Source organism: Phaethon aethereus (genome assembly GCF_964289735.1).
Source record: "Phaethon aethereus genome assembly, chromosome: 17".
Lineage (NCBI taxonomy): Eukaryota > Metazoa > Chordata > Aves > Phaethontiformes > Phaethontidae > Phaethon > Phaethon aethereus.
This window is the reverse complement of record NC_138593.1, coordinates 290,951-315,714: the sequence shown is the minus strand read 5'-3', so window position 1 is coordinate 315,714 and position 24,764 is coordinate 290,951. Positions and strand designations below refer to the sequence as shown.

Sequence of the window (24,764 nt, the reverse complement as noted above, 5' to 3'; positions counted from 1 at the left end):
ACCCTCCCAGGAAAAGCAGTGGACACCGGCCCGTGGCGGCCGACGCCGGCGGGGCGGGCCCGGCAGCCGGATGGGGGAATCCGAACTCACGAGTGGTGGAGCCCGCGCCGCACGGACCCGGTACCACCTTACTCAATGCACACGCGCCCCACCGCTCCTCACTACGGACTGAGCCAATAAGGGCCCGCGCGGTTGCGCGGGGGCTGCTGGGAGCTGTAGTCCGGGAGGATGCAGGCAGCCCTGCGGCAGCGTCTCAGCAGGGTGCGATGGGCGCTTCGCGCTTCTGAGGTGGCCCCGCGGCCTCGCTGCGTCGGGCCCGGCTCTCCTCCGGCGCCGCGGTGCTGGAGCTGCGGCAGTACACTCTCCGGCGCTGAGGGGCTGCCTCACTTCTGCCCCGGCTGCCGGGCCCTGCAGCCGCCGGCGCCTCGGCCTGACCTCTTCCGCCTGATGGGCTGGTGAGTGCCGGCGGGGCGGCCGCGTGCTCGGCCCGCCGCTGGCCTCATGCCGTCTTCTGTCGCCCGCAGTGACCGCTCCTTCCGCATCGACGCGCAGCAGCTGCAGCGGCGGTTCCGGAGCTTGCAACGCGCCGTTCACCCCGATCGCTTCGGCCAGAGGCCGCCGGTGAGGGCCGGGGCGGGCGGGACCGGGGGCGCTCGGTCTCTCCCGGGCGGGGTGGACGGGCCTCGCCGCCTCCCTCGTCCCACCGCCGCAGCCCGCGGCGCCGAGGCCTGGCGGCGGGGCTAGCAGGGCTCCGCGCGGGAGGAAGCTGGCTTTCGCGTTCGGTTGTGCAGTCCAGTTTTGGGATTACAGGGACTCCCCTTTTGTTTCCTGATGCTCAGAAGAGATTTCCACTTACAGGTTTGCGGTGGAGGATGACGATGAGGGGCTGCAGTGGTTCTTCATGTCTTAGTTGAGTGACATGACACAGTTTACAAGTCCAGCTAGTCCTCTTCCTGTTCTTCCTATCTTTGTTAAAAATCAACTTTAAGTTTTAGACACGTGTATTGTTGAGGGAACACTAACTTCTGTGCAGGTAACAAAAGGTAATGTATTTTGCTACTTGTTATTCACTTGTTACTATTGTTTCTCATCCATTTGCAGAAAGAACAGTACTACTCTGAGCAACACTCTTCCCTGATTAACAAGGCCTACAAAACCCTTCTGAACCCTTTGAGCCGTGGCCTCTATCTAGTAAGGTGTCCATTATGTATTTTATCAATACGCCTATAATCGTAGATGGCTGGTGTTGCTGGTGGAAATGTAATGAATCAAACCTCTGACTCCATCATTAACGTGCTAATTTGTGTTCCTCTGAAGAAGAGGATTACCAGGGATTGAAGGGAGATCAAAAACCAGCTTGTCTGAAAATTAATCAGCTTTTCCACTATTTTCTTGGACATTTTACTGATTATTACTGTCTCATTTGCTGCTCATTTGTTTCCTGTGCTTGGCCATGGCTATTCCTTTGAAATTTCAGTCTGGCCTTCAGCAGCCTTCAATTCATTTTTTTGCTTTGGTTAACTGCTGATTTTCATGGTCTACCTCTGGGATTAATTTTAGGACTGACTCTCAATTTCAATTGAATAAACCATAAGTTTATCAGATAGAAATCTGAGTGAGCCCTACTAAAAGACTTAATATTCAAGAAAATAATTCACATTGAAATAGATGTAAGAATGTGTATTTATTTCCAAAATCCCATTTTCTTCACCAGCTGGAGCTGAATGGAGTAGAGCTGGCACAAGAGACAGACTGTGATGCAGACTCAGTGTTTCTCTCAGAAATCATGGAAATTAGTGAGAAATTAGCAGAGCCTAAAAGTGAGGATATCCTTGAAGAAATTGAAACTTTAATTAAAGGTAGGTTATGATTTGAGAGTTTTGTACAGAAATAATTTACTTTATCTTGTGTAATATCAGAGTCTTTCTGAAGACTTTTTCAGTGTATTTCTTTTAGTATCTCTAACTTGCATTAGTCTTGACTCACTGCATGAGCTTTCCCCCCTCCAAAAAACTGTCTTTACCAATTATAAGCCACCTAAACACCAAATCTGGATTGAGAAAATCTGTATAACAGTACCTAGCCTGATGGCAAAATAAGTATATATATAGACTATAAAAAGGAACTTACTCAACCTTCAGCAGATCAGGGCAAGTAGACTGTTGTAAAAAAACGAACCGCTCAAAGTTTAATAAAATGCTTGACTGACCACATAAATAATTTCATTTATATAGGCATTGTATTTCTTCCACCTTCTTCAACTTGGCAACCATTATATTAAGTTATTATTATCCCTTCTTGTTTATATTGTTATTGATACAGAAAACATTTAATTTATTGGTATATTTAATTCTTTGCAGTAACAGTAGTCCCAAAAGTAATCAGAATAACTAGAATAAAAATGAAGTAGAATAGAAGAAAGTTAACAGTAGCATTATAAACTGTTACACCAAAACTAAGTTAGATTTCTGTGAGGTTAGTGACCGTTGATTTGCACTGGAATTGCTGTCTGTAAACCTGTTTAAACGAAGAAATATATCTGTTTGAAATCATAATTTTAAAAAAAAATGACAGCAATATTATGGAAAGCTCTCTTAGCTCCCAAAAAGACTGTGAGACTAGTAATTAAGTTTCCCACCAGAGACAATCAGAATGCAGTGGTATTAAATATACTAAGTATGTAACAAAAAGTGAATGAAATAATTTGTTTTACAGTTAAACAAGAAGAGCTGACCAAAGAGGTGACTGCAGCTTTTGAAAGAGGTAGCTATTTCTATTAAATATTTAGCTGCCATACATATTGGTTATAAATGCTAAAATAAAAACCCCATTCTCTTATTGGCAAATATTTCCTGAACTACCGAACAGAAATACTGCATAAGCAGATGTTCTTTGTTTGGTATTTAGAATAAATACTTCTAAGCTGACCTTTCTGCTGATTCACATTAAAAAAAAAAAAAAAACAATACAGAAGTTCTGGTTAATTCAATTTGCATCAAAATGATCACTTCAAGTGGGAATGCAGACACTAGGAAATTTTTTGTTAGGGGACGGACTCTTTTCTTAATCCGACTTATCACCTGTTCCGAGGTTTCAAACTTAAATTTGGGCGATGTTGCTCTGCAGACTTGAAGCTGTCCACAGAGTGGTGGGTGCTGTTCTTTGCAGTGAAATCAAGAGAAGAACAATTGTGCTGCTTCCCACTGAAGCTGTTCAGCAAGAAAAGACCTGATGCCCCCTTTAGCCTAAGGTTTTAGGGACTTCCTCTGCAATAATCAATGTAACTTTATTCCACAACCAATTGATAGGTACGAGCTTGAACCATTCCAGACTAGCTGCTTACTCTGGGAAGAAACCTTTACATTTCTTTCCTGGGTTTCAGAATGCTTTTATTGTAGTAGTGTGTTGTACTTGTAAAACAACAAATGCAAAGTAGTACTGGTTGGGCCTGCATGTGAAGAATTATAACCTTATAATCTGTTACTCTTTGTACTACGAGAGTTAAGAATTGTGTTGAATCTATCCTTGTCAGTAGTTGATAAACCACCTTTCCTCTCCGATTGTTTAATTAAGGAGAAACTGTTTCAATATCAGTTTTGGAATTGACACTATCTGAGCTGGAGTCCTACAAATCTTTTGCATTTTTCAGTGATGGCAGTTGGTCTAATTACGTACATTCATTTTTTTAAAAAGTTTGTTTTGTCTATATACTTAGAATTCCCCAGTGGCTGCTACATCAATACTATAGCCATTTTACAGGAAAGTCATTAAAGGGTATTCTTTTCACATTTCTTTCCTAAATTGTACATTTTTACATGCTTTGTGGAACACCTCAGCTGACACGTTCCAGCAACATGGTTTTAATAGAGTATGGATCCTTACAACTTGCAGCGCAGTACTGAAGCGGGTGCTGTCATTGAAATCTTGAGATTCATTTTGTAAACGAAAATTCAGCCTTCCCTCTGTAAACTAGTAATGTTTTATTTCATTTCAGATGATCTTCAAGAAGCTAAGAAGCTTCTAGTCAAGATGAAATATTTTGCAAACTTAGAGGATAACCTAAAGAAAAAGAAGATCCCTTCCTGATACTGCCTCCTTGACCATTAAGAGTTAATGTTCTTTTCAATTAAACAGCTGATTTAGTTACCAAGATCAGAAAAATGGTGTTTGCTTCCTATGTTTTCATTAAAAGCTTTAATTCTGAGAGAAGGAAGATAAACATAAAAGAAATCCAGTGCTTACAGTAGCACGTAAGTAACAGATGGAATCGGGAAATGCTTACAACCAGGAAAAGATGTAATAGGTGAGGTAGGACTACTGTCCTAGCAGTTACAGGTATGGAAAAGGGTATCAGGGAGGCATACAGACACTGTATGTAATTAAGATTTCTTACTTTTTGACTACTAAAATATGAAGAATTTAAGTGGAGAAAGAGTCCTGGACAAAATGTTGGAGATGAAACAGAAAGCTCATTCAATAGGTCCTTCAAGTTCTCTGTATACAGTCTCCTTGTGTGTGTTCTATAAGACCATCCTGAAAAATCTTTAAAGGTGAAAAGTATTTAATTCCTGTTATCTGTCCTCTCTGCTACTTAGTGCAGTGCTTGGTCAATTCTGCCAGGAATTGACCTTCAAAACTAGAAGAGGTTTCACCCTGTTGCACAATTTAAAATGTTAAGATGCTAAGTTAGGGCAAAAAAAATAAAGCCAAACTTAAACCCCAGACAGTGTTTTATTAGTACCCTTTTAGGAAACAAGTCTTTCTAATAAACCTTATTACAAATAACAGTAATTCACATAGGTGCTGAACTGTCTTTGTACAGTTACAGTAGTAGGACTAGATGAGGAATGTCCTTAAATCTTTCAAAGAAGTTAAGTGGAAAACAGTAACTGAATACCCCAATTTATATGTAAACTAAAATATTTCAAATACTGGTTACTCAGTAGGACAGGTGTTGCTTGGGTTTTAACACTTCAGAATATTTTATTCAGTAAAGCGTTAACATATTACCTGAATATGAAGAAGGGGATTAGAAATATAAGAAGAGTTACTGAATTATCTGAAGAAATCTGCCAGGGGAGGGAATACATTGAACACCCTCTCCTGGCATTTCTGCATCCCTACAACATCAAGTTGTATCTAAACATCAAGTCTTCTATGTATAACGTAATAGATTGTTAATAGCATTTCAGCAATATATGTTTTAGCATTTCAGAACGATTAACTTGCCTTTAGTTAAACTACCTCTAAATATACACAAGGATTTAATAAGCTACTTGTTCATGTTAACAATTACACTGTTAATTTAGAAGATGCTGTTCATAATTCTCATTAAAGTTCTGCTGCAGCTGTGAAATTACACAGAATTTTTTTTTAAATCATCATGGAGTTGTCTTCTTTCATACAGCTCCGTTTCCTTTATTTTGGTATTTCTTCCAAAATTAAGCTTGTGAAATTCCTTACTGATTTCCAGAAAAGATTTGTTTTTTGTCTCAGGAATTACGAGGAAGATGAAGGCAGCAACTAAGGAGCACTCCAGTAAGAACACCAGAAAACAATACTGCTTCAGTCCGTTCTGAAAATAAAATTTATTTGATTGCAACATACTTCAACTATAACAGTGGGTTTTGCAAAATAAAAAGTTTTTTGTTTCCGTTCACACCTAACATTGCTGCTCAGATATTTTTAATAAAAATATGTTCAGCCTATCCTTACTTTACATGTTAACTTAATTATTTTTTTTAAGATAAAAGGCTACCAAGTGCTGTGCAATACACTTGGTAGTCTTTCATTTAAAAAAATAAATAAATAAAGCACATTTAAACACACACACTAAACAATTCACAATATAATGTCAAGTCAGCATTTGCTACTTTGCTGTCTTATATTTTAAGATTGTATGATTTACCTTTTTCTGAATGTTTGTTAATATTTTTCAATGTTATACATTAAAAAAAAACACTATCTTGCCGAGAAGCAGAGTTCAACTCGGAACTGTCAAATCAATATCCTGCTGTGTGCCGTTCCTGCATGTTTTGCTCTCAAGAATAAGTGCTAAAACTAAAAATACAAAGCTAGAATGAAAAGCCTATATTGTTTTTCCTAATAATCTTCCTGATTACAGAACCCTCTATTAAGTTTAGCGAGCTCTTAGAGAAGGTATGAGTCACTAGCCCCAAGTACTACTTCTACTTTACTTTGACATAAAAGCACAAGGCACTATTAAGAAATGTTACCTGAATCTCAATATCTGATGAAGTTTTTCTAGTTTTGATACCTTCCCCATTTTTTAATCTGAACATGAAAATTGCCCCCATACACTCCTTTTAATTTTCATTTATGTTTTATTATTTTTGTTGATCTCTCAAAAATATTTTAAGAGGGACTGAATCTAGTTATACTTGGTTGAGGGTTAGTGTGCATCCTATGTTTAAGTGTTGCTGTGTAAGAAAAAGCAATTTGATGGAACCCAAGAGAAGATTAAATGGGAGGTGAGGCTATTAGGAAATGTGTTATGCATACTTACCACTATAAAGGGAAAGAGCATTCCAATCGTGAAGAAACTAATCCAACTAATAGTCCCTCCTATCATGTAAGCAGCAGGACGTGAAGACTGTATAAATAATTCAGCTGTCAGGGTATTTGTTATGCCGCCTGGGGGAATGAGTTTCAGAAACAATAGGTTACTATGCTAGGTGTCCATTTGCGGTATTTCCAATGCCAGAAAAATTGAGTTGCTTTTGAATACGCCACTAGCTGACCTGATTCTATTAAAAAAAAAATACTATTCTTAACAGCACATTTTTGAATCTACTGCCCATGTAGTAAGCGTCCTGAACTGTGGCCGTATTTCTGCAGCCCTACTGAGGGAGAAAGGGTCCCTTTTAAAGAATAACAGGCTTTTTCTTGCTTCTAGTATGACTCGACTGAATTGAAGGCCAGAACTAAGACCGCCCCTCACGCATAGCTGGCCCCGAGAAACATGCGCAGTAAGCCTCAGTTTCAGGCTATGGGAGACGAAACTGTTCTGGTGAGACGGGCTCACCCGTGTTCCTCAGCAGCCTTACCGCAAATACCTGCTGCCTGGCTGGCACAGCAGAGCCGCCAACGTTCCCCCCCGGGCCCCAGACACACATTTCACCACTTCAAAACATTCATTACTGTGCAATACCTGGTCCCAACCCAAAGCTCAAAATGAAGGCAAATATAGATGTCATGCTCACATAAGGCACCCACGAGTACAGTTCCTGGAACAGAACAGAATGAGAAGGTTGAGTTCAGATTGTGATAATGCAGTTTTAAAGTCTGGCTTAACAGTTACATTTCCTTTTGCTATTTTATTGTAACTATGACTGACAGTTATTCATGGCTGTTTACAGCTAATTTATTTAACAGTCTTGCTTCAGAGAAATTAAATATTGTTCATTTAATAATTTTTTCCTAAATGGGGCCTAGTACTTCTGTTGAGATTTATAATTAGTCCTCTGAGGCTAAAAATTTACATCAATATTGAACACAACAATTATCTGTTGTTACTATTTTAACATTTTGTCAGTGTTAATTTTGGTATTTTATACTGATCCCATGAGTTAATTGTCATTAAGCACTTTCAAAGCATGAACAGACTTCACATTATTTATGTACACATAAATTTCAATAGTGAGTAAAGAAACATTAGGATTACTATATACATATGAAACGGCGCATTAGAAAGGCCAAACCTAAGCTTGAAATCCTGTTATTCAAAAGCAAACCAACAAATGTACAGAAGTTACAATAAGATAATTAAACCTAGGCCTCTGCCTAGCAGCTGGCTCATTCAACTTTTTGCCTAGCCTAGCAGCTTGCTTTACCCCAACCGCACAGAAATTACTTAAGGTGCCTCTTCTGTGGCCTGCTCGACAACCTGTCTAGCCCCTAACCCTACTGTCCCTCCCAACAGCAGACCTGCAACGTGACTGCATGTGATCCCCCTGTTTAAAGCCAGCTCCAAACAGCTGGTGTGGATAGCGAAAGAATTGCAGCTCTTTAAGTCCTACCTTTGCCAGACAGGGGATTATCAGGGAACCAAATACTGACAAAATCGTGTTGCTTACAGTTGGACCTACGCCTACATCAACTTGCTTGGGTTACCCAAAGGTAACAGTAAATATTTAGTATAGTATGGTCTGCAAATGTAGAGATAGATTTCCTTTAAATGTTCAAGAGGTTTGTGGGGTTACGTTATTTGAGCTGATATGGTATACAGAACAATTTATGATGCATCTCTTTCTTTAAAAAGCGAGGCAGGATGCTGTCTTTGCATGATAAATTTAAGGCACCAAGAAGATTTCTGGTGAGTTTCCACAGTTTTTATGAATTTACACTTAACGGATATAAGTGTCTTTTGAATTTCAGCATTTTTACAGTATTTTTTGTTTGTTTGCTTTACAATTAAGTGACTGAAGTGGACTCTGATGCTTAATATCATCACTATGTAGCTTTTCATCCTAAAATTACTTCAAAAGCTAGGATAAACACTATTTTCTCATCACGTAAGTTTTGTCAGCATTAAACACAAATGCAGCTTTAAGACAAATACATGATCAAATCTTAGCTGAGAGCATTCTCTTATTTTAGGGAGTTATGGCTCCAAAATTGATAAAATCTTTCAACTGCTGTCTTTTTTTATGCTGCTGTTTAAACCTATGCAGCTCTTATCTTCCAGCTTCTTTTGAGTGTCACCAATTTTCACTCACTGTAGTCATATCATGTAATATAAATGAGTCCTTCTTTACACCTGGTAAGTCAGAGAAAACGTTAAAACAATGCTCCAAAATGTCATAAGGAGATAACCCCCAATGATGAGGTATTTTCTTCCCACGTAGTCTATCAGTAAACCCTGCGGACAAGACATAATTTTCTGTTACTATTGATCTCATATTTACCAATGTTCTTCAAGAAGAATCGTTATTCTTTATGCTAGGAGGTAGAATAAAGTGTTACTTACACAGGTGAGGGCTGTGAGGCATTCACAAGCTCCAGTGCCGAGTGTCACATACGGAATTTTTTCTGATGAGATCCCAGCTTGTTCAAAAATGTAAGTTGCATAGAAATAAATCTACAACAGAAAGAAAAACCCAGGGTGTTCCCAGTAGTTGTATCATCGTCTGGAAACAAAGTCATGACATACAGATCAATGTATTTTATGTTGTGACTTATGAATTTGACATAAACAGCAGGAAGAATCTATTAAATTCATGTGTAGGTAAATATATTGCTATCATAAAAGCAAATATAATTATTCAACTTCCTGAATATAATACTTCACATTCTTAAACCAGACACAGTGGGATAAGCTGATCCACCTTCATTTACTTTTTCAGAAGAATGTAAACACAAGTATTAAGTCATTCTTTAAAGAAATTTACATATCAGAAGCACAGAAATTTTAAAAAATTGGGAAAAAGAGAAACACAGAAATAATACAAAGATTCTTTCCCACTTATCCCATTTCTCTGAGCTTCTCCATGTGGATCCTTTGTGTTAATAAAAGGCTGAAAAACAGATGGAAATTAAGTAGTTATTTAAGCTGTTTGCATGCATGAAATCTTACAGCATTTATCCCACTGAGCTGTTGGCCCATAGCCATTACAATCACAGTAATGAGCTGCCATCTCACACCACGATCACTGAATAATTGCCAGGGCTTCTTGGGTTTCTCCCCATTTACGGCAAAACACTCCCGCTGTATGTCTTCCATCTCCCTTCGATACTCTGAAGAACCATGAAATCGCTTCAAAGCTAAAAAAAGAAGAAAATTGATTCTCTTATGTTTACCTATTGACCACAACTTCTAGAAAATAATCTCTTTCCACGATGACCTAGTTTTTGCTAGGATATGAAAACTTTCTGCTTTAGGAAGCTAGGAAAAAAGTAATTTGCTTTGTGACTTGTTTTTTGCTTGCTGGTTTTCCAACATTTTTTCCTGTGGTGGATTTGGTGATTTCAGTAGCATTACTTTGCCTTTTTTTAGAGGAATATCTGACTTTGAAATACTCACCAAGCAAAACAATTTGAAGTGTTTTATTTCCCAACCACAGACCTCTCAATAGTCTTTTCATTAAAGGACACTCTAACCAGTTTGAAGTTTTCTGCTTAAATTATAGGCAGATATCAAGTCTTTTGTTATGTCCCTGTCTTTAATTTTGCCAGTGGAATGCATTTAGTGAGCTGGAGTAAAGATGATGAGTAATTCTTCTAAGGCAAGTATTGTCAGAAATCGTCTGTATGCAAGACTAGAATCTTTACTAATGGTCCTAAAACCTAGGAGTACATAACATCAGTTCCTCTAAAGTCTTCAAGGTTAAAAATATCATAAATGACAACTTGTCATCTTAAGGGCAAAAGTAGAACTTTTGATGATCCTGAAAGCAAACTTTCCAATGTTATTGTTATCGCTAACAGCGTAACCAGCTTGAAGCTCTAGCCATTTTTCAGTATCAGTTTGGGAGAAACCACAATTCTTGGAAAAAAACAATCCATGATTATGTTACTAAAAAAAAAATTGAGAGGGAAAAACTTGAATAAGATACAGAGATTGCAAGTTTCAATTAAATTTAAAAAATTACATTTAATGAAGCCCAAACTAGATCATAATCTGAAAGGGACATTATAGTCATCTTGTCCATGGCTTCCAAATCAGACAGAACTAACTCAACAGGTCAGTTGTAGTTACAGTGCTTTTGCAGCTGTGACGGTCTACAAATATTTTTGCGCAAAGAGAGAGGTATTTTTATTAGATCAGCTGACAAGCTTGGGGCGGGGGCAGGGAAGGAAACAGGCCTGCAGACATGGATGGCTTTGTCTTAAAATGGAACTTTTTTGCCTGTTTGTTTTTTAATTACCCAGTATAATACAAGATTTCACCTCTCTCTGTGAACCCCGCCTCTTTTGTAATTCCTAACAAATTTTACCTTGGCCTAAAGACTTCCATGAATTAAGCCTCTTTAACTTCCTTTGCTGAAGATATTTCCACAAGATATACTATTCTATCTATGAATACCTTTTCTAGAGGTAAAAATTCATATGCTCATCAACAGCACTTCAAAAGAAGTAACAGAATGAAAGCAAATGAAGAAATGTTTTTCCTTTATTCATGCATACAATGAAAACTGAATTAAACACAACCCCATCAAATGGTAACAAGGTCAACTTCCTTCGTTCATTTCTCTCATTCCAGGGATCACAAGTGTCATTTTATGTCACTATGAACTATATCAGAATTATCGTACCAGGTGGAAATAGAAACACTGAACACATTTCTGAAAAATATGTGACTGAGTATTTTACTGTCCAGATTTGTACACTGGTATCTCTCTTCATTTTTTTCTGTCCTCTCAATTTTATTGATAGTTAGTTATTATTTTAGAGAGGGTCTTTTCATATTCATTTAACAGACCTTCAAACTGAAATAATTAATCAGACCTGCTTACTTACAGTGACTAATACTTTCTTACTCTTTGGAGTATTATTCCACCAGGTCTCTTTGGGAAGTAAAACACTATCCATGGTATGTGAGGATACAAATGGCTACCTCAGTGTCTTATTTTGGCATTCTATTGTGAAAAAAAAATTTTGCAATATTTAGTTTCTTCTTCCAGTATAAAGAGAACTGTGTATTTTCAGGATAAAGAAAATCACAACTAATCTGAATTTTTGTCTTTCAAATTCTCCTTGTAGTACATGGGCTTCACTTGCTCATTTATGTAGTACTGCACAGCTATCACATGACAGTTATTTCTTCAGTAGGTTTGAATAAAAGGAGAACAATCATAGATCTCTCAAAGATAAAATCAAGTGAAAAGTTTAAGCTGTCATAGTTCTCTCACATGATATAACAGGGGAAAAAAGGTATTTAAAAGATGACTAAATATTAGAAAATGGAGGTTAAGGTGTTTTCTGCTCAAATAGGCAATTAATCACTTTTTTAACATCACCTCTTTTTCAGTAAAAAGCTCTCTGATTTTTCAGCCACTTATACCTTTTTATTATATTGTTTTTCATTATTTCTTACAGGACAAGTACAATAGTATCACTGAATGGAAGAAAATATCTGATGTAACTGATACTTAATCTGTGACATGACCTGAGAAACGAACAATCCAGTGAGAGGCTAAGTATTTCAGGTATGTTACTTCACCCAAGAGAAAAATTATGAAACCTTTAGAGATTTCATTGAAGAGTAACAAAACATGAACATATATTTCAAACGAGGTAAGTTTTGTTCACAATCCATTATAGACTCCTGAGCAGCACAATCCCTTTTTCCATATAAGCTCACTGGAGGAAAAACATGGGCTAAAAGGCACTTGGCGGTATAACTGTGTTGTGCTGATAAAGATAAAAGGAGAATCTGGAACCCAATATATTCATTGTACCCTTCTTAAGACGGACAGAAAGTATAAACGGTGTAAATTACCTTTGACACAGCTCAGCTCATCACCTCTGTCAATAAGAAGATATCTGGGACTTTCGGGAAACCATGGCAGGAATAATAGTTGGGCAAACGCTGGGAAACAGCTGCTGGATAGCAACAGAGGCCAATATGTTTCTCCACCTAATAATTCCCTGTGAGAGGTGTAAAAAAAGAAGGAAAACACACCCAAGTAATTAGCTGTTGGTGACTATTCTGAAGATTTTGGGGAGCAACATGTTCGTCCTTTGAGAAAAGTTCCCTTGTAACCAGTTAACTACGTCTTGTGAACCTCAGCAGAAAGAGGTTGGGAAAATATTTTCCAGCCATTCTGAAATCAGGTTTCACTCAGGAAGAGACGAGTGACACTACTTTACTGATGCTTATTGCTGTGTTTGTCTTCTTTTTTATTTTCATTATTTTCAGGTTTGCCTGCAGTGTTTTCGAGCAATGCCAGCAAGTACAAGCACAGAGCCTTCACCTTAAGGTCAGCAGCAGCATTTGCTTTTGAGAATCATACAATAATTTAGGATAGAAAGGAACTCAGAAAGTCAGATGATCCCACCTCCCATTCAAAGCTGATCTAATGAAGTGGTGTATTACATAGAAAGGAATCATTAAAATTGGAATAGTTAGAATCAGCAGGCTGACGTGTTGTGGGCAATGTAAACTTGTTAAAATAGAAAATGTATTGTATTTTAAATACTGACCCTAGATTATGCAGTCTGAATTTTATACTCTACTTTAGCTGTGAAGTGCTACACAATATCTAGCAAAATCCGTTAATTCAGAAGATAGTAAGTAAAAAGAAAGACAAGACTAAGTGCTTTTGGTAGAGGGACACAAAAAACAGATAATGTGCTGTTGTTAGTCAGGGTACTCGCAGTTGCTCTTAGGGCACTGGAAAGCTTCTAGAGACTTCATGAAAGCAGCTTTTCATCTTGAGGTTTGGCAGGCTCTCTTCTTGGAACTTTTTAGAATCCAACTGGATAAAGCCCCGAGCAACCTCATCTGATCTCACAAGGGACAAAAACAGCAGTAGTGCTACAATGCAGAAATTATGAGCCTTTTGGTCTCAAGTCCTGTCTTATGAACATCTACTGTCTCCAGCAAGAAACTGGCAGAAAATACCAACTCAGCATAAATATATCTGTTTTACTGATGCTGTTCTGGCTGACCCATCAGAGCTGAGAATACTTCCCTGGGGAGAGAGCACAGACGGTTTGCAGGTGTAGGAAAAATGTGACAAAGACAGGGTTTTCTTCTCACAGGTAGACCTTCTGTGTGCAGTTGATTCACTAACGCTACAATGGCCACAATGAATGTTTTGCAGGGAGCTGCGGGGAACTGGAATTCTATGCATGCAAGTAATGCAAGGCAGGGAAAAAAAATGCATTTCTAACCTCAAACCAATTATTTGTCCTGTCAGAATCCCCCCAGTCAGAAAGATGGAACTCCCCATGGCCATGCCACCTCTAAGATGTCTTGGGGCAACCTCCCCAATATACAGAGGCTGCACACAGATCCCAATACCTGCAAGTAAATGGAAAAACATTTTCCTATTAACAGATTTTGCTTTGAAAAGAGTTACTGAACCAAAACATGTAGGAAACAGGACTTAGTTAATTCCCTATTAATTTAGCTGACTAAATGACAGTTCGGCTACAGAACATTTTTGTCATCATATCTACAAAGCAGCATACAAATACGTATCATAATACCTAAAGAATCAGCAGTAACAGTAATTTATCATTCACCATAGTTTATTGAAATCAGGAATAGGAAATCATTCACCTGAATTTATGCCAATCAAAAACCTTCCAGCAATCAGTAACTCAAACAATCCCGTAGGAAAACTGATCCCCATTAAAATGGAGGCCAGTATTGCTATAATATTATTCATCAAAAGAGCTCCTTTCCTGAAGAGGAGAAGAAAAAAAAACAACAAACATCAAGGGAATCTGCCATAGCATGTTTTTTAAGAAGTTTTCCTTCCTGGTAATACAGGAAAAAATGGCCTTTATACTGAGGAAACGTGTTATTCACTGGAAATCCAGATATCTGACACAACAATTTACTCATATTTTTTAAAAAGTCTAAACAAAAGGATAACACATAAATATGACAGAAATGCCTGACAAGGTAGGAGTGGGGTTTTGTTAATTTACGCTGTATCTATACAGAATGTACATGAAATGTTACAGATTACACAGCATGTCCTTACTGGCATGAAGGCGCAAATGTGTATGGGGGACCTGTGTTTCCTACCATACAATATGTGCATACTCCTACTTGGATTTCAATAGCTGTAATGGAAAGACTAGAACTGGAAGGCTATATTTCAGGGCTCATCTTTTTAAAGTTACATTGGAACAAACTGTAAAATTCTAGTAGAAAACTCTGCTTTGCAGTGAAAAACATTTATAGCCATCGAAAGCACATTTCTCACACTCTTTTTCCATTTATTCACTTTATATTCCAGTGAAAAAGCAGGAAAAGAAAACATGCCTGCTGCTAAAACTCACCTGCCTAGCCGAATCGCCATGCTGCCTCCAATAAGGGCTCCACACAGGCCTCCAAGTGAAAATATAGAAGCGATGACAGACCAAAGAAAAGTCAGCAAATCTGGATTTAGTTCCTTGTGATAACGACTAGTCCAGGTTTCATTTAAAAACCTGTGTATATGCTGCAGTAGAAAAGAAGGATGAATGTGTAGCATTATGTGTAGTGCTACAGTGTAGTACTTCAAATAACTTGCACCTCAATCTTGAAAATCAATTCTGGGAGCTAACAAAAGCTATCATGTGAGTTGTATTATATTAAAAACACCAATGACTAGCTGAATCTTCTTTGACCACAATACCATTTCCTACTCCCCATACATCTCAAAGACTGCTGAGCAGCTTTGCTTTCATGTCCTACCTCAGGAGAGGCTGTATTCCATCAGAGGAGAAACATAACTTTTCCATATACTGCTACGAAAAAGCTTTGAGGTCCTTCTGAATGAAGGGGGACAGAGTGGATGGGTACATCCTATGGGTTTTTTAGGAACACCTCAGAGGACAGAGGTCTCACAAAACCTAAAAAATTTAACTGTCAGGAGAGTCATTCCGACCCGATTTAAATCTTCCCACCTTAGTGTAATCCAACAATTCATAGTAAAATCTCTTTCTGGAACTCTAATATTCCTCTGCTTTTCTTACAGTATTCTTATGTCAGAACTTTTAAACTGTTATTCTACATGCTTGGTTTCCTAAAATTTGTCTTCAGAAACCTTTGAACTGACATGTATCTGTAATAAGAGGCTCCTGTTCTTAGCCAGCAAACAAAGACTTAACAGAAGAACAAACTTCCTGGACTCTGCCTCTGTTTCCAGCGTATTACATGTTCTTTCACAGACAGCTTATTTTATCCTTTGTAAAAAGCATGCAATGTTGTAGAAAATTCAGTCTTCACAGTTTCACAAGAAAATAAATCAGCTGACAGCAGAAAATGATACCCATTACTTTCACAAGACCATTTGCTCAGATCCTCAAGGCCATGGCAATGGACCCAAAAGTAAAAGTAGGTGAAAATACCTAAGAGATACTCAGACACTACAGATGCAACGTTTTGACTTTCTAAGATCTGTCTCAGTAAGCTGCCTTGTGATAGACAACCGTAACTACCCTTTCACCCTGTTATCTAGTGATAGGGCATGTGGGAATGGTTCAAAGCTGCGTCAGGGGACATTGAAACCTGACATTAGGAGGAACAGTGGTGACATTTTACAGAAAGGGTGGTCAAATACTGGAACAGGCTTCCTGGAGAGGTGGTTGATGACCCATGCCTGTCAGTGTTTGAGAGGCATTTGGACAATGCCATTAAGGTGCTTTAACTTTTGGTCAGCCCTGAAGTGGCCAGGCAGTTGGACTAGCTTATCGTTGTAGGTCCTTTCCAACTGAAAATGTTCTCTCCTGTTCTATTCTATTTTACTCTTAATGTTCTGGCTATTTTATTAAAAAGTGTAACTGGAAGATTTTACTTATTCATTCAGTTAATCCTGCTAAAACAGACTTTTAACAGAGGTATTTATGTGGCATATTTGACACTTTTATCTGACACAGAATACCTCTGATGGGAGGTACTCACAAACAAATTCACATGAAAGCCTTTCAGAAATCAACAAGTCCTTCATACAAGAGGAAAATTGCTTTGGTTCCCTCTGTGATCACAGTAAAAATGCATTTGGCCTCTCGGCCAATTAGACAAAATACCTCCATTACTGTAAAACAGTCTTGTGAACAAGAGACAATATTTTACCTGGGTGGGTGCATTGATAATGGAAACATTATACCCATACTGAAAGGTCCCTCCAATTCCAACAGCACAAACAGCCAGAAACAAGGTCCAGCTGGGGAACTAGAGAACAGAATAGAGTAACGGGCATGAGAAGAGATAGAGCCTTGAACCCACATGCATATAATATCTAGAAGAAGATCACAGTGAACTATAGTATTTAGTTTTGAACAGTGAAAGTATTTGTTTAGAAAACTACATAAACTCTCAAACAGTTGCAGCAGGAGAAACATTTCATGCTGACTTTGGCCATGATCACTAATGTCTTTTAGAGATGCAACAAAAGTATCCAGATTAAGTGTAGGCAACTCAACCATTGCACTGCTGACAGCATATTTACTGAATTGTGTAAATGCTTTTTGCATGAACCATGCTGCTCATGGTGTCTATTTTTTATGAAAGCGTGTTAGGCCTGTTTATGTTTCGTGTTAGAAGTACAATGAGTCAGTATAAGAATTCAAATCCCAATTTCTATGACTTGCATTTCATCTGAGATGTGATAAATAACAGTATTTTATTTCCCTCGGCAAGTCCCCGAGTTGATTACTGGATGCCTGCAAGTTAGCAGGTGCTACACCTCAGTATCTTAAATCACAACATATTGTTCACTGATAATAGTATTCAATCTAAAGTTTATTAGCATGTATTTTCAAATTTTTCAATATTGATTACCTAGTTACATTCCTAAGTTGGTATTTAGGAACTAAAATTAATAGATTCACAGACTTACAGGTTTTAAGGTCAATAGAAACCACTATTATGATACATTCTATTCTCAAGAGAGTCAGTCATAAAACATTATACTTTAGATGAGGCCTCTGGGTCAGACAAGATCTCTAGAGGTTTATACAGTGTCTGGCTTTCTGATGTGATGCTTTTTTACTCTACTTTTTATTGAACATTATAGTATTAAAAATAACATCTAGTTCAAATGTTTTTTCATTAAAAATTAGGTCCTAATTTCATCTCACAGTATCGTTTTGTCTAACTTCAGCTGGACACAACAACGTCTCCTATATCAAAGGCACTTCTGTGATCTAATTTCCTCTTCATAGATGAAGATTGTACATAGTTTTTTTTATAAGCTTGTACTTCCTGAATTTCTCATTGTAAGGTATGTAGACTAGTTCTTCATCATTCCCATTCTTGGTCCAGTTCCCAGAAATTTTGAGTTATTCCAGATGCTATACTGTATTCTGAAAGAGCTGTGTCTTTCCTGAAGATAATTAACCTAAAATTCCTTCATTCAGGACTGAAATTCAGAAAAAGTTGAAATAGATCTTACGAAAGTAAAATCTTATTAATATCTCATTATAGTTTTCTAAGAATAAAAAGTGTTTCTCTGAATGACAACCAAAGCAATGAAATAAGAGTAATAAATAGGGGCTGCAGCGAGTACAGTAGAAAAAATAACACTAAAGGGGGTAAATACAGGTATGGCACACTCAGACCTTTCTATTAACCAAATACTGACAACATATTTTGTGTGTCTCACAGGTACAACCTGGAAGCTAGAAGAGACAGAAAACAAACAAACAAACAAACAACCCCAGAATCATTAACTTGCATCACCTAACTTACATTTTGTTATGACAACACTGTTCTTCCTGCCCAAATCCGTCTGCTCATTACACTAACATGCTATGTGACACTGGAGTTTGGGCCCCAATTTCTTAAAGCACAAACAACAGCTATACCTGTTCTATAAGCTACTTAACTCCTGACAGTTTAGAAGCACTTGCACCTCATTTCAGAAACATGCCACAAAGAAAATTAAATTTACATTCAATGTAAAACATAAGAATCAGAAAAACGTGCTTTTACAGCTTCTATTTTATAACACAGTGAGATGTCTAAGGAAAACACAAAACTTTACAAGCCTGATGATCTAATTTTTTTTTATTTAAAAGTAAACATGAAACAATCAGAGAATTTACATTTGTCCACCATTGTTAAAGCCACAAACTCTGCAGTATCCATCTTCAGAGGCCAAGACAGTTCTGCTTACCTTGCTGTGTGGGCTAGACCCTCTCAGCAGGGGCTGGTACTCCATTCTTAGTAGGGGCTGAATTTGATTTCCTTTGCAAAATTTAGTAAACTACACTACAGAAATAAAAGGTGCCAAAGAAATGAAGTTATTATTGTATTAAAACACAGGTTTTTGTCTTCCATCTCTAGCCACTGCGATTCTTCTCAATGGTTCATGACTTTTTGACAGAAATGTCCAACTTTCATAAAGCCTTACAGTAGCTACAGAGAACTTTCCCATGTTTAATACCACAGCACATGTGCTTTCTTCATTTAAGTCAGAGCAGAAAACATACCCGTTAGTCACCCGCTAGCCGTAGCTTTCAGCTACTAAAGAAAACGGTAGGGCAATTACCTTCTGCATTGGTGTCATACCTCCCGACAGCTCCCAACTGCAGCACTCGCCCGCTGCTCCCCCACGGCTAGAGCCCACGGAGAGGGGGAAAAGCTGCGGACTGAGCTCCTCATCTGACTGGGATTTGGCTGCCGCGCGGGCGGCCCGCCCCAGCCTGGCGGTTCTGGCTGCCGTCCGCGGAGATTACGCCAGGCCGCAGACAAAGCGGGTCTGTCTCGACGCTCCCGCGGGAGCTGGAGCTTTGCCGCTGCTGGGGAGGGCAGGAGCCTCGGGGCTCCCGCTCCCGGCAGGGACAGCCGCGCCCTACCCCGCCCCGGGGGTCTGTACTGCCCCATGGCCACGATACCACCGCGGCCGCGACGCCAGGGAGGACTCCACGGGCCATCGCCGCCCGGGACTACAGTTCCCGAGGCGCCCCGCGGGCCGCCGCCGCCGCCCGGGACTACAGCTCCCATAGTGCCCGCGCTAGCCTTCTCCAAGCGCGGCGAAAGGCCTGGAAAGAACCTAGGCTCTGGCGGTGTCGTCCAGCTCCGGGCCCGGCCCGGCCCGGCCCGGCGGTGAGTGCTCCGCGGCGCGGACGGACGGGTGGGCAAGCGGGGGCCGGCAGCTGTTGTCTGCTGTTGCGCCGGGGCGGGCCGGGCCGCGGTGGTGCCCGGGACGGCCGGCGGTGCCGCTGGGCCGGCTCACCTGCGCCGCCGCGGCGCTCACCAGCGCCGCTCAGCGCGGCTCTCCTGCGGGAGCGCCTCGGGCCGGGCCGGGCCGGCGCCAGCAGCGGGAGGGCGGCCTCGGGCCGGCGTCCCGGGGCGTCCCGTAGCACGGCGGGATCCGGCGCCGGCCCCAGGACCCCCTGAGCAGGCCGCCCCGCTCGGTGGTGCCGGACGGGCGGCGTTGATGTTCTCTTTCTCCCGGCAGCAGGAAATGGCAGCGCTAGGCAGATCCTGTCAGGGCGTCCCTGCGGGTCCTGCTGTGGAGTTCCCCCAGGCTCCGGCCGCTGCACCTGACCGCCACGGCCCGCCAGCAGTCGCGCGGGGCGACCCGCAGCCTGGAGGCGTCGGCCGCGACCGTCTCCAGCCACCCCTGATGATAATGGCAGGGAACGGAAACGACGGTGCTGATGGCGGCGGTTCCTCCGGCCTGTATCTGCAAAGCAGCTTCGACGTTGCTTCTCTAGCTGCACTTGGAAGTTACAACGAGGGCTTGACGGTCGCCCCGGTGGGCTCCTTCACAAGTGTGGCACACCCGCAAGGCCTGCACCAGCAGCAGGGTCACAGCCAGTAAGTGCAAAGCCAGTTACTGCTGGAACGGGGAAGGAATGTATTTCTCAGCTGCACTAGCTGTGTGAAATAAGTTTTCTTTTCAAGGCGGGTTATAATTTGTTTTCTTTTAGTAGTATTTCACTTTTGCAGTGTCAGAATTGTATTACCCTCATCTTACGGCCTTGAAGTTTGGTGGGGCATGAAGGAGCTTTCCTTTCCAAAAGGAAAAAAATGTGATTTAAGTTTAACAACATCTTGACCTGCTTTTAAGCTCACGTACTTTTTTCCCCCCCACACTTTTTTAACTTGCTTTTTCTCATATGTAAGCACAAAAAACTTAAATTATTCCATAATATATTGTTTGGTCATATTTAATTTGAGTGTGTCACTGTGAGACTATGTATTGAGAGACTGAAGTTGGATCACATGTTGCTCCTTGAAGCATTTGAATTTTAGCAAAAAATGATCTTGCCCCTTGTGGCAAAATAAGTAACGTAAAGGAGGCAAAATTAACATGGAATTCTGCTTGGAGAACTGAGTAATTACAGCCTTCTTTGACTTTCTTTGGAAGAAAGTGGTCATTTATTGTCCAGAATTTCCACCCCCTTCACAGCTGGTGACATACTGCAACTGACGCTTTTAGCTGCAAATGAAATTTTAAAAGGGAGGAAAATATTGTTTGAAAATCTCAATGTCACTGGAAGATATAATTAGAAGCTAAATAACTATTTATTTTTCTTTTGCAGTGTCTCTGTTCGCTGTGGAAAGAAGCATAAGCTAGATGAAGAGGCGGAAGGGTAAATTAAATTTGTCTTTTATAGCCTGAAAAATCTTAATTTGCTGTTTGTTTTCTATAAAGATTCAAGCACATCTCACCTACAACATATGCAGGAAGGGAATTTCTATCATTGTTTCCATTTGGAACTCTTCCTCTGAATTGCACATGAGCCCAAATCCATTTCAGTTACCTAATTAATTGTGTAACACTGTGATTTTCTTGCATGGGTACCCACATTTAATAAGAGCAACGTGGATTTCTTTTCTTTGTGGAGGTTGTGTTCCATAGTGTGTCAAATCTGTTGAAACGCACATGACTTTCTCTAACGATTTTTCCTGTAGAATACCACACTTCTCTTTTGACAACTGTAAACTTATTTTGTTTCCTAGTTGCCCTGTGCGGAAGAAGAGACTGACAGGAGCCAAAAATTGCCCTTTGAATCCCAGCACTGAAGAATGGATTCTCTGTGCAGGTCAGCAGGCAGCTGGGGAGGTAGCAAGTCAGTATGGTGGCAGCGGTCCTGAAACTGCCATGTTAGAAATTCCCTGTGAAGAAATGGATCAGACAATGGGGGAACAGCAATGCGAGGTTGCTCGCAGGAAGCTTCAGGAAATTGAGGACAGGTAAATGCAGGGGTTGAGTAGACTGGCTTTGCTTAGCTTTCCCTTTTTTGTTGGGCATTAATGGGTAAATTTAGCACTTAGCAGTGTGATAACACTATTGTAAGTCTCAGATAAACCTTCTGCTCCAGTTATTTCTTTTTAGGCTACCTATGATCCTGTGAGTCTTGGGGCTGATACTATGATCTGAAATTGAGGGTGCTAGAGCAAGAGATGATGAATAAATTACCACCTTTTCACAATCATTACGCAGCATCAGTATACCATAATGGAGTTTTATGCTCTTTTGTGAGTATCCAGAGCTCAAATTTTAACTGATATTATCTGGTCAGACTTGAGCTCAGTTTTTTCAAACAACTGCAGCTTGTTCTGTGATTAACACTTCTAAATGCTCAAGATACATGTAAATTTGTCAGTATAAAGAATAGCATGAACCAGAGAGATTTCTCTGCACATATGCAATAAGACTGAGGTTCATCTTGCTGTTAAACACCAGATGGTTTGATCTTGGGGTAATGGGGTGGCTATGGGCAGTCTATTGCAATCATTTAATAAAGGTACTGTGCATTCTTACCTTTGAAAGATTTCTGGGAATGTCACGTGTCTGAATATATCAGTTGATTGCAGTTGAGCTAGAATTCTAAAATATCTAAAATGATCACTGCAGACAGTTGTTAGAAAAGCCAAAAGTTATATAAATTATAAAACAAGATTTTTTTTTAGATGCTTACTCCATAGATGATGCGTGAAGGGAAGCAAGGTACTGTTAGATTATTTTATATTTTCATGGGTAAATCAGAGTAGTGATATATGTCTTTATTATCTGGCTATATCTGCATTACAAAGTCTGGTTTGGACCTCTCAGAGGATTGTTCCACATCCTTCCCAGCTACTCTGCTAAGTTTTCTTTAAAAGGTTTACCAAAAATGAAGGAGATACCTCCAGTTTGTTCTAAATGCTTCAACTTTTTGTGCTGTTTTAATCTCTGAGAAATTGGTGCAATGTCATTAAAGGTTAAGAACTGTGTTCAGTACTTTTCAATAATTCTCAAAGCCAATATATGGGGAATTGAGCAGGCAAAGCTACTGCATGACTGAGTCTCACTCTTGTAATGTGACTGAATCGTACAGTTTCCCCTGAAGTGAATTTTTTTATTTTCTCTTAGTGTATGTCTGCATTGTGCACTGCTGGATGATGCAGGGATAACAAAGCTAGCTCAGGTACCAGAAGTGGCATAGCTGCTTAAGTGGCTTCTATGCTAACAGTCATTCTTAGGGTATATTGGCCCAAGAGAGCCTCATGTTAACATGGCCCCGCTGCTTCTGGTACCCAGCCTAGGTCCAATATCTACACTGTACAGTGCAGTGCATGTAGATACAACTGTAGTCTGCAGTGGATGTGCCTGTTAACAGTATGCTCAATAGTGTTTATCTCCCTCTTCCCCCTCCATTCCTAGGATAATTGATGAAGATGAGGAAGTTCATGCTGATGGAAATGTTAGCAATCTGCCCACTCTTATCCTGTCAGATACCCTTAAAAAAGGGATGAAGAGGGATTTTGGTGAAGTCCTGACAAAGAAAATAATAGAATCTATGTAAGTTCTGGAGGAAATCATGGTGCTATGTAGCTAACACGTGCAAATGAAGAGAGACCCACTCTCATGTTTGTGGAGATGTCCGTAATGACTGCGTGATGCAGCCAATGTTGTATAACAGACCATTCATCTGGTCAAAAATAGGAAAAACTATCCTAATGTAAAAGAGAAGTAAGTGTAACTATAGTGGTCATCAAGCTGTCTTGTTTTGTACTCCTCAGTTGTACAGAGTGAAATTTGTTGAATAAACCATTATATCTTGATTTTTATGTATGTGAGTTTCCAAAAGAAGAACGTCCTGAAGTATGACCAACAATGGCCATCAAGTTTGGTGCAAACGAAAAGAAAAAAATACAGGGTTAGAACTAGAACTAATGGAACTAGTTAAGGAAGAGGAAATTTAATAGGGGGAAGGAAAAAAAAAAAAAGGTATATGGATTCTGGAATATAGTTCCAGGCTAGCACAAAGCATGAAGATACTCACTGGTCTTCTGTATTTAATAGTTGTGATTAGAGAAGTTAAATTTAACTGAGACTCCATCCCTTCTAGGAGCCGTCCTTCTATGGAGCTGGTGCTTTGGAAACCTCTTCCTGAATTTCTCACAGATAAACTGAAGTCTGTTTCTGTTAAGAACTTCAAGGAGCAGAGTACAGAAGGGTGTCAAGCTAAGCAGTCAACACCAAGAGCTGCTTTTGACTCACAGACTGAAACATTCCCTGAATCACAACAGACTGACATGTCTCCAGATCCATATGCTAGTTTGGGAATCTCTGGGTGTGCAGAAGAAGAAATGGAATTGTAGATGCCAGATTTTAGACTGGAAGTGGTGAGCTTCTGATTTTTTTTGTTGCTGTTTTTTGATTCCCTCTTTCTTTCTGGTTTGATGTGTGAATCTGAAGTTCTTTTATTTGTTTTTGTTTTTCCTACTAACAATCATAAGAAAGTGGATTGGCCAGGCACAACTTAAGGAAACTGAAAAAATCCCCCACTCTGGTCTGTTAAATATTCTTGTTTTTACTGAGAAGGTAGTCCAAAGGCCTCTGGAACAAGGAAGTAATTTTACATCTTGCCTAATGGTGAAATATTCTCTTAAATGTCCTTGGTAAAGTATAAAACACAAATATTGAATGTAACTGTGGTTTAAGCCACATCTTTCACTTACAGAGCCATTAAGACTTTGGTGCACATACGATGCTTGGTCAGTTAGTTTAATTTGAATTCGAAAAAGGTATGGAAAGGAAGAAATACTTTTGGGTCTAGTCACAAATAAAAAAGCAATCCCTATGGAAATGCAGCTTTTCACGCTATTTCATCTGTGTCTGGTTTGTACCTGATGTAAA

The 24,764-nt window shown here is 39.8% G+C and overlaps 3 protein-coding genes across 3 annotated transcripts; 2 read left to right on the top strand and 1 right to left on the bottom strand.

The window, feature by feature from the left end:
* Positions 1–228: 228 nt before the first annotated feature.
* Positions 229–4,086, top strand: HSCB (HscB mitochondrial iron-sulfur cluster cochaperone; the record flags this gene model as incomplete). Its single annotated transcript, XM_082007931.1, has 6 exons — positions 229–455; positions 525–621; positions 1,102–1,191; positions 1,715–1,859; positions 2,716–2,763; positions 3,995–4,086. The coding sequence occupies 6 exons, from the start codon at positions 229–231 to the stop codon at positions 4,084–4,086; spliced, it is 699 nt and encodes a 232-aa protein (XP_081864057.1).
* A 1,270-nt stretch (positions 4,087–5,356) lies between these two features.
* Positions 5,357–19,510, bottom strand: LOC309411158 (solute carrier family 2, facilitated glucose transporter member 11-like; the record flags this gene model as incomplete). The annotated part of the gene is made up of 13 exons (XM_082007714.1): positions 5,357–5,575; positions 6,527–6,654; positions 7,172–7,247; positions 8,780–8,881; positions 8,990–9,100; positions 9,596–9,783; positions 12,461–12,609; positions 13,858–13,987; positions 14,249–14,373; positions 14,980–15,140; positions 16,757–16,855; positions 18,801–18,890; positions 19,196–19,510. 13 exons carry the CDS (start codon positions 19,508–19,510, stop codon positions 5,357–5,359), a joined length of 1,893 nt encoding a protein of 630 aa, XP_081863840.1.
* Positions 19,511–19,941: 431 nt separating this feature from the next.
* On the top strand, positions 19,942–24,764 carry CCDC117 (coiled-coil domain containing 117). Its single transcript, XM_082007613.1, has 5 exons — positions 19,942–20,449; positions 21,178–21,228; positions 21,599–21,832; positions 23,286–23,423; positions 23,974–24,764. The coding sequence occupies exons 1-5, from the start codon at positions 20,067–20,069 to the stop codon at positions 24,224–24,226; spliced, it is 1,059 nt and encodes a 352-aa protein (XP_081863739.1). The 5' UTR covers positions 19,942–20,066; the 3' UTR covers positions 24,227–24,764.

Bases quoted from the DNA above. Each gene is read 5' to 3' on its own strand.
- CCDC117 (XM_082007613.1), top strand. From the start codon at position 20,067: ATGTTCTCTTTCTCCCGGCAGCAGGAAATGGCAGCGCTAGGCAGATCC. The intron at 21,229-21,598 runs GTAAATTAAATT...TTTGTTTCCTAG, and splicing joins CTAGATGAAGAGGCGGAAGG to TTGCCCTGTGCGGAAGAAGA. The intron at 21,833-23,285 runs GTAAATGCAGGG...CTCCATTCCTAG, and splicing joins CTTCAGGAAATTGAGGACAG to GATAATTGATGAAGATGAGG.